Source organism: Eleutherodactylus coqui, chromosome 8 (genome assembly GCF_035609145.1).
Source record: "Eleutherodactylus coqui strain aEleCoq1 chromosome 8, aEleCoq1.hap1, whole genome shotgun sequence".
NCBI lineage: Eukaryota > Metazoa > Chordata > Amphibia > Anura > Eleutherodactylidae > Eleutherodactylus > Eleutherodactylus coqui.
Window position 1 is genome coordinate 168,056,815 of NC_089844.1, and position 15,629 is coordinate 168,072,443.

Consider the following 15,629-nt stretch of genomic DNA (forward strand, 5'->3'; position numbering starts at 1 on the left):
TATATGCCTGTTGTGTTATATAAGGTTGTTGTGTTGTATATGCCTGTTGTGTTATATACGGTTGTTGTGTTGTATATGGTTGTTGTGTTATATAAGGCTGTTGTGTTGTATATGCCTGTTGTGTTATATAAGGTTGTTGTGTTATATATGCCTGTTGTGTTATATATGACTGTTGTGTTGTATAAGGTTGTTGTGTTGTATATGCCTGTTGTGTTATATAAGGCTGTTGTGTTGTATATGCCTGTTGTGTTATATAAGGCTGTTGTGTTGTATATGCCTGTTGTGTTATATAAGGTTGTTGTGTTATATATGCCTGTTGTGTTATATAAGGCTGTTGTGTTGCATACTGCTGTTGTGATATATATGACTGCTGTGTTGTATAAGGCTGTTGTGGTGTATACGGCTGTTGTGGTGTATACGGCTGTTGTGTTGTATATGGCTGTTGTGTTGTATATGGCTGTTGTGTTGTATATGGCTGTTGCGTAGTATACGGTTATTGTGTTGAATACGGTGGCTATGTTGTATACGGCTGTTGTGTAGCTTGTGGTGGCTGTATTGTATACAGCTGTTGTTTAATATGGCTGTTGAATGCAGCTGTTGTTGTGTAGTATACGACTGTTGTGTTGTATATGGCTGTTGTGTTATATACGGCTGTTGTGTTGTATACGGCTGTTGTGTTGTATACGGCTGTTGTGTTGTATTCAGTTGTCATGTTGTATACGGTTGTTGTGTTGTATACGGCTGTTGTGTTGTATACGGCTGTTGTGTTATATATGACTGTTGTGTTGTATATGGTTCTTGTGTAGAATTTAGCTGTTCTGTAGTATATGGCTCTTGTGTTGTATACGGCTGTTCTGTAGTATACAGCTGTTGTGTTATATATGACTGTTGTGTAGTATATGACTGTTGTGTTGTATATGACTGTTGTGTACTATGTAGCTGTTGTGTTGTATACGGCTCTTGTGTTATATATGACTGTTGTGTAGTATATGGCTGTTGTGTTGTATACGGCTGTTGTGTTGTATTCAGTTGTCATGTTGTATACGGTTGTTGTGTTGTATACGGCTGTTGTGTTGTATACGGCTGTTGTGTTATATATGACTGTTGTGTTGTATATGGTTCTTGTGTAGAATTTAGCTGTTCTGTAGTATATGGCTCTTGTGTTGTATACGGCTGTTCTGTAGTATACAGCTGTTGTGTTATATATGACTGTTGTGTAGTATATGACTGTTGTGTTGTATATGACTGTTGTGTACTATGTAGCTGTTGTGTTGTATACGGCTCTTGTGTTATATATGACTGTTGTGTAGTATATGGCTGTTGTGTTGTATACGGCTGTTGTGCTCTATAAGACTGTTGTGTTATATACGGCTGTTGTGCTGTATATGGCTGTTCTGTAGTATACGGCTGTTGTGCTCTATATGACTGTTGTGTTATATACGGCTGTTGTGCTGTATATGGCTGTTGTGTAGTATACGGCTCTTGTGTTGTATACGGCTCTTGTGTAGTATGTAGCTGCTGTGTTGTATACAGCTGTGGTCTTTGGGATATGCGGTGTCATCCTGTGGAGTTTGTCGTCTGCGGTGCCGTATCCCTGATGGTTGCGCTCCGCGGTCTCTCGGCGCTCCGTCCTGCAGCCGTCCCCGGGTATTTGGCTCATTAGGCGGCAGTGAGTCATACCTCGTTTGTTTTCAGAGTTTCACTTAATTTAGGAGAAACATTTTGTAAATGATGAAACCTGCAATCATCGGAGTGCGACCCTGGACAGCAATCCTCCCCGTTACTCATCTTACAGGCATACTCCAGTCACATCCAAAGCTGCATCCGCCAGTCAATTCAATGCTGCTTAAGATGTATATCCCATAATGCTCTGCGCTTTAGTATTTTCCAACATCTCCCGCAATGCATTACAGCAGAGCAGACACTGCCCAGAGAGCAGCAGGGAGATGGGTGTTGTATTCCGAGTGCAGCTTTGGATGTGACTGGAGCAGATTTGTCCAGTTCACTACATTCCAGTATCCTGTTTGGAGCGGGCACAGTGGGTGGGGAGCTATATACATGCACAGGTAATTTGGGGATATCACTGCCAGGGAATTACTAGGCCCACACAGGAGAGGATGTTAGGGGGGGTACACCCGGCCCTGGTGCCCGAGGGGGCTTTCTGATACATAAAAAGACCCTAGCGTTTTTTTAAGTGGCACATAAGTGGCGGTCCTGGTACAGATTTTGCATTGGGCCCAATTTACCCCTCTGAATCCATGTGATGGTGAGCAATGAGTGGCTGTGATGAAAGGACAGAGGCTGGCACTGAGCGGGTGACCCATCCTGCGGGCACAGTACAGGGTAGAGGGAGTCTGCTGCTTCTCTCATCCCTATAATCCCCACATCTTCAGACTGCTCCGAAAATATAAAGCGCATAAACCCTCAGCAGGTATTACCCATAAATCCCCCAGGCACATGAAATCCACTAAGCCGTTTAGTGACACAGATCCCGTGGCTTTGCGCCAGACTGCGCCATAAACCCCAGCGCCACCGGAGATCCGCTATGAGGTCCTGGCGCAGGAGACCCAGCAAAACCGGGATGATAAGTAAAGAATATACACTCTTTGTAAAAGACAAACCCCCCGCCCCAGTAGAAGTTGTCGCTCTGCCGTATAACCCGTCCTGCGGCTCCATCTCAGGCAGATCTGTAATGATTAGTGTTGTGGTGATTAGATGGACGGTCTTGTCACCGGAGGTCCTACAAGTGGTTCCTTCTTGGCCTATAAGAGGCTCTCGGAGGCTCCTTGTGTGTAGTGACCTCTTCTTCCGCTTGTGTAGAGCGTGTTGACCACTAGACGCCTCTACGACGCAGAGAAGAGATTTCAAGCTGGATGGTCGTATCAATGAATTGTCACCTAGTGGGCCGTTCTGACCACACTATTGGGGGATGGGGGGCACACAAGGTGACCGGGCTCAGGATGCCCCCTACAGACCACCAGTAGAGAGGAGCATCTGACCAGACTGTTAGGAGGTGTTGGGACCAGTGGATGTGTGAGGGCACACAAGGTGACCGGGCTCAGGACGCCCCCTACAGACCACCAGTAGAGAGGAGCATCTGACCAGACTGTTAGGAGGTGTTGGGACCAGTGGATGTGTGAGGGCACACAAGGTGACCGGGCTCAGGACGCCCCCTACAGACCACCAGTAGAGAGGAGCATCTGACCAGACTGTTAGGAGGTGTTGGAACCAGTGGATGTGTGAGGGCACACAAGGTGACCGGGCTCCGGGCGCCCCCTACAGACCACCAGTAGAGAGGAGCACCTGACCAGACTGTTAGGAGGTGTTGGGATCAGTGGATGTGCGAAAGCACACAAGGTGACTGGGCTCAGGACGCCCCCTACAGACCACCAGTAGAGAGTGTATTACATCTTGTATCCAAGCTAGAGGAGGTACAGCAGGGTACTAGAGCCTCCATGCCCGCCTGTATCATATCTTGTATCCAAGCTAGGGGCGGTACAACAGGGTACTAGAGCCTCCATGCCCGCCTGTATCACATCTTGTATCCAAGCTAGAGGCGGTACAACATAACGGTATTGTGAGATGCACAACGTCACACGAATATGAACTCCATCCTGTATAATGCAGAGACACTTCAGCGATGCTGCGAGGTAAAACATCGCGGCGTGTCCTATTCTTTCCCGTCCCCCGTCACGCCTCGCTCGTTGTTCTCAATGTCATACCCATTCCATGCGATGTGATGTTTCCCACTGAAATCATTGGGCAACTCTTACCGATCCCCCGACGCACGCGACCCTGCAGTCATACAAGGCATAGAACACGCTGAGAGGCACGATATTGGGCCGAGTCTTTCAGCCCGTGGGCTGCCGCCCTAAATGACCTGTTTGCTCTATATTGCAATCACTTACTTGTATCAAGCTTACAATCACTCACAGAAAGTTTCATCCCTCCGACAACTTCTTCTCGCTACTCGAACTTTTGTGTCAATGAGTGTAACACTATACAGGAGGTAAAAGTGCAACCAACACTGTACAAAGACTAACCATGAGTACTCTACTCCATACACACCCAAAGCTGCAGCCCCAACTCTTCTCACTTCTGTGTAGAATCCACGTGTTCTGTGCTGCTGAGATCCCATAATGCATTGCGTATAAAATTCTCCCTCACCACATCTCCCACAATGCACTACAGCAGAGCGCCCCTTATACAGGTACTGACAATATAGAGGGCAGCAGTGAGATAAGAGGGCCTGCTGCTGGGACGATCACAGGAAAGCAGCGGATTTGTCAGTGCAGCTTTGGATGTGACTGGAGTATAAACATAAGACCAGCATGAGATAAGTGAAAGAAAAGCCTCGCCTCCTGCCTGACCTTCTCTCTTCTCCTTCTTAGGGGCTCAAACCAATGGACTTCAATGGCCTCGCGGACCCTTATGTGAAGATCCACCTCCTGCCAGGTGCCTGCAAGGTGCAGCGTTCATTATACTTGCTTCACTCCTCCATAATTTATAGCTTGTGACTACAGGATGTAGAAAAGGACATGCCCTGTAGGTTGGCACTGCCAGGGTGATGTACAGGGCACTGCCAGGGTGATGCAGTTGGCGCTGTTAGGGAGATGTAGTTGGCACTGTCAGGGTGATGTGCTGGGCACTGCCAGGGTGATGCAGTTGACGCTGTTAGGATGATGTAGTTGGCGCTGTTAGGGTGATGTAGTTGGCGCTGATAGGGTGATGTAGTTGGCACTGTAAGGGTGATGTAGCTGGCACTGCCAGGGTGATGTAGCTGGTGGTGTCAGGGTGATGTAGTTGGCACAGCAAGGTGATGTAGTTGGCACTGCCATGGTGATCAGGATGGTTAGTAGTCTGTTTGATATGTCCTCTCTTGGCTGTGTGCCTGCTCGCCGTGGCATGCATGCCCATTCTGTGCCCTCCATCCTGTATGTGTGCTGTGCCTTATTCCTTTGTTCCACACTGAGCCGGTCATTGTGCCTTCAATACTAATCACTCAGCAGGCGCTGCTGGCCTGGTAATGCCGCGCTCCGTCCCCTGCTGGCACAGCTAGTCTGGGACGCGATTAATGAGTCTCTCTGGGCTCTGCTATCTAATAACCGCCATCCCAGCAGTCTGATTCTGAGCGCCACTAGTCAGGCCTGGATCGATGCTAATCGTATATCAGATCATCTGATTAGTAATGTCTGGATGTAAACTTTGGGAAGCAGTAAATTGTAGAGGAACCATCGGATGTGAAAGTAATAACTGGAAGAAGTGACCCGGAATCAGGCGGATGGAGAATACATGTGGCGCATTATTATTAGACGGACGGGGATGGAGATGGGCGGCTTCATTCTGGACAGGCCTCTGTCTGACAGTTTTGTTACTGGGGGCACACTGCATGAAAACCAGTCCAGAGGGACCATGAATGCTTCTGTTCACTGGGTGTTCCTGGAATGAGCCCCTTTCTCCCAGCTTTTCAGTATACACTGACGTGCCAAAAATCATGGGATAGCGGTATGTAGAGTGATGATGAAGTGGCATTACCTCAGGTGATACTTGGAAACGCCCACACCTGTATAAGTTGTGAGGTCTTATCTTCTGAGTGAAGTTAATAGCGGCCAGCAGGCTCATGGTGAGGCAATCTGAATTACTAAAGGGAGGTGCCAGACGGATGGGGCATGCCATTCCTGACGTTGAGTGGGCATTTAACCTTCCTCGATCCACGGTGTCACATGTGTAACAGGAATACGTCATAGAAGATATTGCCATCCTCAGTGGACAGCGCAGTGGCCGCCAATGAGTGCTTAATGATCGCCATCAGTGGCAAAAATCACATCCACAATCAATGAAGTCATGGACCCCGGTTCTCAATAAGGCACTGTGCAGGCTGGTGGTGGCTCCAAACTGGTGTCCACCGAGTCCTCATAGCGTGGGGTGGGTCCACTGGTCCTCCAAAACCATGTCTCTGACTTTCTGCAGTATGTCCCATTGCTTGGTAACCATTTGCAGCCCCTCATGGACTTCATGTACCCCACAACGATGGGATATCCCAGCAGTAAATTGCATCATGCCATCGAGCCCAAGTTGTCTAGAATTGGTTGGAGGAGCATTCTAGAGAGTTTCTACAGATGGTGCCGACATGAGCCCAATGGAGCATTTATGGGAGGTGGTGGAGAGATCCATTCACACCCCAGATCCTGCCCTTACAAATACTCCGGGGCTGTGGGGGACTATCTAGATGGCATGACCCGATATATTTCCAGATGCCCTCCATTCACTTGGGGAATTGATACCACGGCCAGTTGCTGCACTTTGCCAGGCTAGAAGGGGTCCTGCACGATATTAGTTCCTGTCCCATGATTTTTGGCATGGCAGTGTATAATGTAATCCTTTAGGAATTTCACACCCCTGACCTCCATCTAATGTCCTTGAGATTCATGAAGACTGATGGACATTCTTTTCCCAGGCGAACAAGCTGAAGACGCGCATAGTGAGGAACACGCTGAATCCCACATGGAACGAGAATCTCACCTACTGTGGCATCACCTCTGAGGACATGGCCAAGAAGATCCTGAGGTGAGCGGCACAATGGCAGACAGGTCATTACCCCATCAGTCAGCGTCATACCATTACGTGTTACCTTAGTACAGAACATACAGCACAGCATTGGCGTAGTTGGCTGGGTCATGTGATAGAACTGGCTGATACCATTGGTAGGAAATTACAGAAAGTATAAAGTGTGTTGCAATAGAAGTTTAACATTTACATGCAAAGGCAATCTTTCCAATGATTGAAAGATTGACAGTTTTAGAGATCATTTTGGATAAAGTATTAATGGACACTAATGTCCATTAACACTTTATCATCTTCATTTGCGTGTAGAAGGGCCTCCGGGAGCTGTTTGCAGAGCACAGCAGGTGGTCTGAGCTCTGCACACAGCTCCTCTGTTCTTGCATGGGCTGTTGGCAGAATACAATGTAATCTCTGACTCCCGTGCAGAACACAGCGTGCGGTCTGTGTTAGCTGTCCCAACGATGGATTTTAAGCTCACCTTAAAATCATCGTTCACCTGAAAAGTGAACGATGATAGCTTTTACACGCAATGATGGTCGCTCATTGGCGGTCATTTGACTGAATTGCGAGCAATAATCGTTGCGTGTAAATGGGCCTTAACAGAATTTAAAGCCCTGCTTCCACCCACAACTCTTTCTGGGGAAGATTACTGATGACTAATAGGGCTGCTCTTAAAAGAGTTAACCCAAAATCTAAAGTTATCCCTTATCCACAGGGTAGGTGCAGACCCTGACCGAACTCAAAAACGGGGGTCCCACTTACTCCCTTCCCCTCACTGGATAAGTATAACTTTATTGAGATTCCCCCAATCCTGTGAACTGGGGTCATGTGCCCCCTCCTCCTCACTGCAAGCTTACTGCACCCCGGGGGTTGCGCATGCACCATGCCACTCCATTCACTTTCGATGGGACTACCGGAGATAGACAAGTATTTCCATCAGCCCCACTGAAATGAATGGAGTGGCAGAGCTCCATCAGTGGGAGAAGCTACCCCACAGTAACCAGAATAGGGGGACGCAGGACCCCCATTCTCAGGATCAGTGAGGGTTTCAGCTGTGAAGCCCCCACCGATCATAAAGTTATTCCCCATTCTGTGGATTGGTGATAACTTTAGATTTAACCCCTTTAAGACCAAAAGACATGTTATCACCCCTCTTATCTAGAGTGAAGAAAAGACTAAGTAATAGGGTGGGCATTTTTCATACTGAGCAGGGCTTTATAAACTGGGCATTACCAGGACCCTCATTAACTAGCAGGGTCTTAAGAACAGAGACCCCAGGAGTAACCTAAAGTCACACAGTGTAATTTTGCGGTATGTGGTGGTATTATATGGGGATGACATTACTGTATTATGTGGGCACTATATGTTGGTACTACAAGGGCTGTAAATGGCAGCATTGACTTGGGTTTATATGTGGCAGTATTATTTTGGCACTATATTGCAGGGATCTGGGGGTTAATACAGCAGTATTATCTTGGCATCATATAGCAGTAATATGGCTATAGCGGACAAATTGCTATATGAGGGGTGGTGGTAGCACAGGTCCAAAATACTGACAAACAACCACTCACATGCCCACCACATAGTTGGGGGAGTGGCTGCTTAGTATGATACTTGCATATAGATAAGGCATAGAAAGGGTGCTACTCCCACTGATACTTGTAGTGCGCCATGCAGGGTTACAGCCTATTAATGACGCCCCATATGATAAAGCCCGGCAGGCTGCCCTGCACCTCACTCCGGACCGACTGATAAATATGACACGTTGGGTAATATTTTGGCCAAAATGCGCCGGCTCACAACCCAAGTCACGGGTCCTCAATATCCCCATATAGCAATTTGTCTGCCTGCATTTTGTTGGGAAGTGAGGTCTACACCTGCCCTTGTGTATCCGTAAGTAAGGCCGATGGCGGTGATTGGTGAATTTGAATTTTTGATTGCATATGGCAGTATTATGTTGGCACTATATGGTGATATTACGGATGCTGTAATTACAAGAACAACTGGATAAATATGCTGAGCTTGGCCCTACTTGGCTTCTGTCCGAGGACCTTATCTCCATAAGATTGGCCCTGAGTGGATATGGGGGGGGGAAGATTTCCATCTTTCTTACCAGATACCGTTCTGTCTCCTCAGGATCTCTGTCTGTGATGAAGACAAACTGAGTCATAACGAGTTTATTGGAGAAACACGAGTCCCACTGCGCCGGCTGAAGCCTGGAGAAAGAAAACACTTCAACCTCTGTCTGGAACGGCAAATCCCTGTAAGAAACCGCAGACAGATATGACATATAGGAGAGACACATGCATACAATAAACTGCATGGTAGAGCAGATACAAGGGGTTAGTACGTCTGTCCTATAGGGCACAGAACATAAAGGATATACAGTAGGTGATGGGGGGCACAAACTTATCATGGTATGTGCGTTCATATCTGCAAGCCTTAGATACAGTCCCACCTCCTTCGGTATCATGGCAGACCCTCCATTCAGAACACAACCTTGTAGGAGTTGTAATTGCAGCCATGTCCAATGTCACCAACTAAGTTATTTCTTAACCATTTGATATATGCAGACAGCTCTCCTTCAGGGTTCTCGGCGGTTGCAGCATGGATCTCATTGTAGCTACTAGTGGCCACACTTCAGTGTTCTCTGCTCTAGTTCAATCCGTTCTGAGTAATCATAGCTGACAGAATAATAGGAAATGTAATTCTGCGTCTCGTAGATTTCCCGCTGCACAGACAGGAGAAATTATCTGCAGCTCCGGCCCCAAATATTCAATATCATCTTCCCCAGAATCAAATGCATTAGAATGGTGAGCCTTATTGTATAAGGTGAAGAGGAAGAGAGCAAGGGAAGAGGGAGATGGAGGAGGGGGAGCGCTGGTAGAAGGAAGCGGGAGGACAACTCCCATCATTGTGAACACATTGTACAGATTCCAGCTGGAAGGGATCATCACCACTGACGGAGGATCATAACGCATGTATCCAAGGAGGGAGAAGTAGGGATCGGCACCACCAGGAGGGGCAGATCCAATGATGTGACGAGGAAAGAATCCTGGATTACAACTATCATGAGAGATGAATATAAAATGAGAGAGAGCCAATACTAGGACTATGGAGCGATCCTTTAGAACATTAGATCTGCACCAACATAAGGAACAGATCCTAGATCTCTGTTTCCCAAATTCCAGACCTCACAACCCCCCAACATGTCGTGCTTTCAGGATATCCTGTAGAGAGAATATCTGTGGCGATTTCCAAGGCACCGAAAATAATGACATCACTCGTGCAATAATAAGGAAATCCTGAAAACATGACCTGTTGGGGGGCTGTGAAGACCAGAGATTGAGAAACACTGTCCTAGATGAAGGAAGAAGGGAGAGAGATACAGCACTGGGGCTGTAGAAACATCCTGCAGAGGGCTGGATCAGTTCTGACATGAGGAATGGATCCGAAAAGAGAGATTGCATATAATGGACAGCTCCCATTGGAGAATATGTGATCAGCACCCGCAGTGTGGATAGCTCCCATTGGAGAATATGTGATCAGCACCAGCGGGGTGGATAGCTCCCAGTGGAGAATATGTGATCAGCACCAGCGGGGTGGATAGCTCCCAGTGGAGAATATGACAGCCACCATTGAAGGATATGGGATCAGCATGATTACTGACAGCTCCTATTGGAGGATATAGAGTCAGCACCAGTAGTGTGGACAACTCCTATTGGAGGATATGGAATCAGCACAAGCAAAGAAGGCATTTCCTACTGGAGGATAAGGGATCAGCAGCAGTAGTGGGACAGCTCCTATTTGAGGATATGGGGTTAGCACCATTAGTGTGAACAGCTCCTATTGGAGAATATGGGATCAGCACCAGTAGTGTGGACAGCTCCTATTGGAGAATATGGGATCAGCACCAGTAGTGTGGACAGCTCCTATTGGAGAATATAAGGTCAGCAGCAGTATTGTGGACAGCTCCTATTGTAGAATATGGGATCAGAACCCGTAGTGTGGATAGCTCTTATTGGAGAATATGAGGTAAGCAGCAGTAGCGTGGACAGCTCCTATTAGAGGATATGGGATCAGCACGAGTTCTGTGGATATCTCCTATTGGAGAATATGTGATCAGCACCAGCGGGGTGGATAGCTCCCAGTGGAGAATATGACAGCCACCATTGAAGGATATGGGATCAGCATGATTACTGACAGCTCCTATTCGAGTATGTGGGATCAGCACCATTAGTGTGAAGAGCTCCTATTGGAGAATATGGGATCAGCACCAGTAGTTTGGACAGCTCCTATTGGAGGATATGGGATCAGCACCAGTAGTGTGGACAGCTCCTATTGAAGAATATAAAGTCAGCAGCAGTACTGTGGACAGCTCCTATTGTAGAATATGGGATCAGCACCAGTAGTGTGGATAGCTCCTATTGGAGAATATGAGGTAAGCAGCAGTAGTGTGGACAGCTCCTATTAGAGGATATGGGATCAGCACCAGTTCTGTGGATATCTCCTATTGGAGGATATGGGATCAGCACCAGCTCTGTGGATAGCTCCTATAGTACAGAACTTCAACGATAAGATTAGGATCAGTTTATATAGTAAAACACTGAGTGCTTCTAAGGAGGACAAGAAGCTTCTATAGGAGAAAAGTTCACTGAATGATAGAAAAAAGTAATATAATATTAGTAAGATGGACAATCCCTTCACAGAAGAGAAATTAAAAATTGTGCTACATTATATTATATCCTTTTGCTGTCATGTAAAACATTCTTGTCTTCATCTCTTCACTCTGTAGTTGGCCTCCCCATCATCAATGTCAGCAGCTCTCCGGGGAATTTCTTGTTATCTGAAAGAGGTGAGACCCGTGATCAGTGGCTAATGTTCCATAATCTATATGCTGCTCATACAGATCCTCTTGGAGAAGTTTTTTCCATATAGAATAGATTGCACCCCCTCCTGTTCTGAGTGATGCACCAATGTAATACATAGCAGCCCCCTCTGTCCTCGGTGACGCTCCTGGTGGGAACATTCCCAGTGTTATAGATTGCATCTCCCCCTGTATTCCTTTCTCCACAGTCTCCAATCTTCCTACCTGTTTTATCTTTTCATTCTAACCTCCTCCACCCCCACCTCGTCGCCCAGTTTCCTCCACATCCCTCTCTTTCTTCTGCTTTCTATACACTTTTTTCTTTCAGCACCTGCGGGGGTTGGGAATAAATTCAGTGCGTAGAACAGAGAGATACACAATGACAGCTTCTGCGGTTGTCCCTGAACTTGCATACCGTACTCTATAGTCTCATTGTGCTCTAAGCTAACTCATATTGCAGTATTGAGAATATTGTACCTAGGAGAGAATTAAAGGGGTTGTCTAGGATTAGAAAAACATGGCTGTTTTCTTCCAAAAACAGTGCTACACCTATCCATCGTCTGTGTTTGATATTGCAGCTCAGCTCCAGTGATGTGAATGCGGCCAAGCTGCAATACCGCACACAACCTGTGGATAGCTGTGGCACTATTTTTTTGAAGAAAGCAGCCATGTGTTTCTATATTTCCACCAGTTCTCATGTATTACTCCTGTACATTAGGATTTTCAAAAGGTATTTCCTTTATATGGCAAATTAATATGTGCCCCGTTTTTCGTGTTCTTAGCTGGAGCGGTGTCAGGAATGGGAACTGGAGGAACGAGGGAGGATCCTTCTGTCTCTAACATACAGCACAGAACGCGGGGGGCTTGTTGTGGGCATCGCCCGTTGCGCTCATCTTGCTGCCATGGATGTCAATGGATATTCAGACCCCTATGTCAAAACGTAAGTAGGCACATGCTTCTTCCTTCTATGCATGACCCCTGTCACCAATGGAAAAGTCCTGAAAACTATAATATACAGAGGTTTCCTACAATGTATCTGGATGACATTATTAAGCAAATTGTCTTGTATTGAAAGACTTACATTCATAGGCACCTCTCAGTATGTGAAAGAACATTCTTGGATATCAAGAATGAATATCTTGACTACGAAGTCAAGATATTTTTTGAAAACAATAAGACCCATTCCTTGAGTCGTAATGTATGAGGACAAGTCATGCGGTAAGACAGTGCTAGGTCTACAGATGCTCAAGCTCTTAAAAGTCTCAGTTTATAGAATCCAGCCTTTGATGATGACTCAGAGTTGATCATTCTGTTGTCTAATCTTAGATGTTGACAGATGTGTTATCTTACTGCCTCCTTGGCTTGATAATCTGCTCTTCCTTTGATATCCATCACTCTGTCTTTACTGTTCATAGAATCCAGTCTTAGATGATGACGTGGAGTTGATTGTTCTGTTGTCTAATCTAATATGTTGAAGGATCTTTTCTTCCAGTTGTTCATCATTCTTGGATCTTCACTTCATTCTTGGTTCCTCTAGTTCAGACTTCCCTCCTTCTGATCATGGTCCTAGTAGATCTCCAATGTATCATTCATATGTTGGTTGATTTCTTTGGCAACTTTTGTTTTTGATTCTGGTTCCTACCATAATTTAGTTAATCTCTGCACTGGATTGTGAATCCAGCTTTTCATTTAGTCTCCCCTCAAGTCTAGTCCTTGACTTATGTTTTAGATGCATTTCTGCTCTTGGCCTTGTCTTCTCCACTGTGTGGGTTATCTTATTCATGTCTGTTCTTATTGGCTTCATGATCCGCTCTTCCTCTGGTATCCATCACTCTGTCTTTACCTTCATAGAATCCAGTCTTAGATGATGATGACGTGGAGTTGATTGTTCTGTTGTATAGTCTAATATGTCAAAGGATCTTTTCTTCCAGTTGTTCCTCATTCTTGGATCTTCACTTCATTCTTGGATCTTGGTTCCTCTAGTTCAGACTTCCCTCCTTCTGATCATGGTCCTAGTAGATTTCCAATGTATCAATCATACGTTGGCTGATTTCTTGGACAACGTTTGTTCTTGATTCTGGTTTCTACTACAATTTAGTTAATCTTCGCACTGGATTGTGAATCCAGCTATAACTTTAGTCTCACCTCAAATCTAGTCCTTGACCTATGTTCTAGATGTATTCTGCTCCTGGCCTTGTCTCCTCCACTGTTTGGGGTATCGTACTCATTTCTGTTCTTCTTGGCTTGGTGATCTGCTCTTCCTCCTAACAGTCTATCTTTACTGTTCATAGAATCCAGTCTTCGATTATGACTCAAAGTCGATGGTCCTGTTATCTAGTCTTATACTGTATGCTACCAAATCTTTTCTTCCAGTTGTCCTTCATTCTTGGGTCTTCATTTTGTTTTTGGTTTCTGCTTCCTCTAGTTCAGACTTCCCTCCTTTTGGTCATGGTCCTAGTAGATCTGCATTGTTTTCTTCATATGTCAGCTAATTTCTTGGACAACCTTTATTCTTAATTCTGGCTCCGACGACAGTTTGGTTCTTCTGGTCACCTTAATTTGCAACTCTAACTCTCTGCCTTGGATCATGACTCCAGCCTTTCCTTTCTTCTCATCTGAAGTCTTCTCCTTGACTTAAGTTCTAGGCCGCCTTGTCTCCTCCACTGCCTTGAGATGATCTACTCTTTCTCTGGTATCTATTACTCTGTCTATACTGCTCATAGAATCCAGTCTTACATAATGACTTGGAGTTGATGGTTCTGCTGTCTAGTTTTAGATATTGAGAGATTTTTTTCTTCTAGTTGCTCTTCATTCTTGAATTTTCACATTGTTCTTGGTTCTTGCCTCCTCCAGTCCGGATTTCCCTCCTTTTCATCATGGTCTTAGTAGATCTCCAATGTATCATTCAAACGTTGGCTAATTTCTTGGACAACTTTTGTTCTCGATTCGGGTTCCTACTACAATTGAGTTAATCTCCACACTGGATTGTGAATCCAGCCATTACTTTAGTCTCACCTCAAGTCTAGTCCTTGACTTATGTTCTAGATGTATTTCTGCTCCTGGCCTTGTCTCCTCCACTGTTTGGGTTATCTTTATTCATTAAGGAATCTCTAATGTTTCCTTCACACACTGGCTAATTTCTTGAACAATCTTTTACCATGACTCTGGTTCTTACCACAGTTTGGGCCTCCTGCTCGCCTTTATTTCGAATTCTATGTCTTGGATCATGTCTTCAGCATGTCTTTTGAGCTTGTTTTCAGTCTTCTCCTTGACTTAGTTCTAGAGGTATTTCTGCTCTTGCCTTGTTTTCTCCACATTTGCGCCTCCTTGTCTTGGGGGTCTACTTTGCCTCCAGTATCTGTTACTCTGTCTTTACTCTATGACTCTGCTGTGAGTCTCATTCTGCGCTTTTATACTAATTTTAGGATTTTGTACTTGTGAACCAACGATGACTAAGGGCCTCAGAGAAAAATCTGATAATTTCCTACTTGAGTCTTTGTGGTTGTAACTGATGCTAACAGCTAACTGACCATGACCAAGCTTTCCAGCAATGCTCATAGGCATATAAACCAACAATGTTATACAGCTGCATCCTCCCTTAAACTATTCTATTGCTGCTCTGTGAAAGTGTCAGTCTTTACCGAAGCCCTGGTATTTTAGTCATGAGCAGGGAAGCTTGAATACTGGATATAGATGTTAAGATAATTGGTGCTGCTTGTAATAGGGATGAGGCTTCCTATAGAGAGTGATCATCCGGTTGGTTGGAGCTGGTGGATCTCATGAGCTGCTGATACGAATTGAATGAGGCTGCATAGAGGGTGAGTAATGGTGGAGTTCTGTATTTTAGTGGCGTTATCTTGTATCCCTCAGCCGCTCGTGTATTTGGCAGCTCCCTGGTGGAACGCTGCTCACACGCTATCCGGCTACGATCCCATCTGAGCCTCCAGCGCCGTTTCTGCATGAAAGGCTAATCGTATGCAGGGCAGAGGTGTGAACTGGGCTTGTGCATTTGTGGTAATGTCACTATGCAGCACCTATATTAAGCACCATTATTTCAGGCAAATTACCGGATGGCAGTTCTGAGATGGCTGCTTGGGTTCACTTATTTTAGTACTCCCACATTAGAATCTTGTTAATCACATGCACACAGGGTGCTGAATACACGGAGGATGTGCTAATTTATTCACATTCATGCCTT

General features: G+C 45.6%; 1 protein-coding gene across 1 annotated transcript in view; it reads left to right on the forward strand.

Moving 5' to 3' along the window:
- DOC2A (double C2 domain alpha) overlaps window positions 1-15,629 on the forward strand; it is a 58,896-nt gene that overhangs the window by 29,139 nt on the left and 14,128 nt on the right. Inside the window, exons 4-8 of the mRNA XM_066576891.1 lie at window positions 4,392-4,466; window positions 6,458-6,567; window positions 8,701-8,827; window positions 11,360-11,419; window positions 12,214-12,371. Coding sequence (XP_066432988.1) covers window positions 4,392-4,466; window positions 6,458-6,567; window positions 8,701-8,827; window positions 11,360-11,419; window positions 12,214-12,371 — 530 coding nt within the window. The remainder of the gene's footprint in view (window positions 1-4,391; window positions 4,467-6,457; window positions 6,568-8,700; window positions 8,828-11,359; window positions 11,420-12,213; window positions 12,372-15,629) is intronic.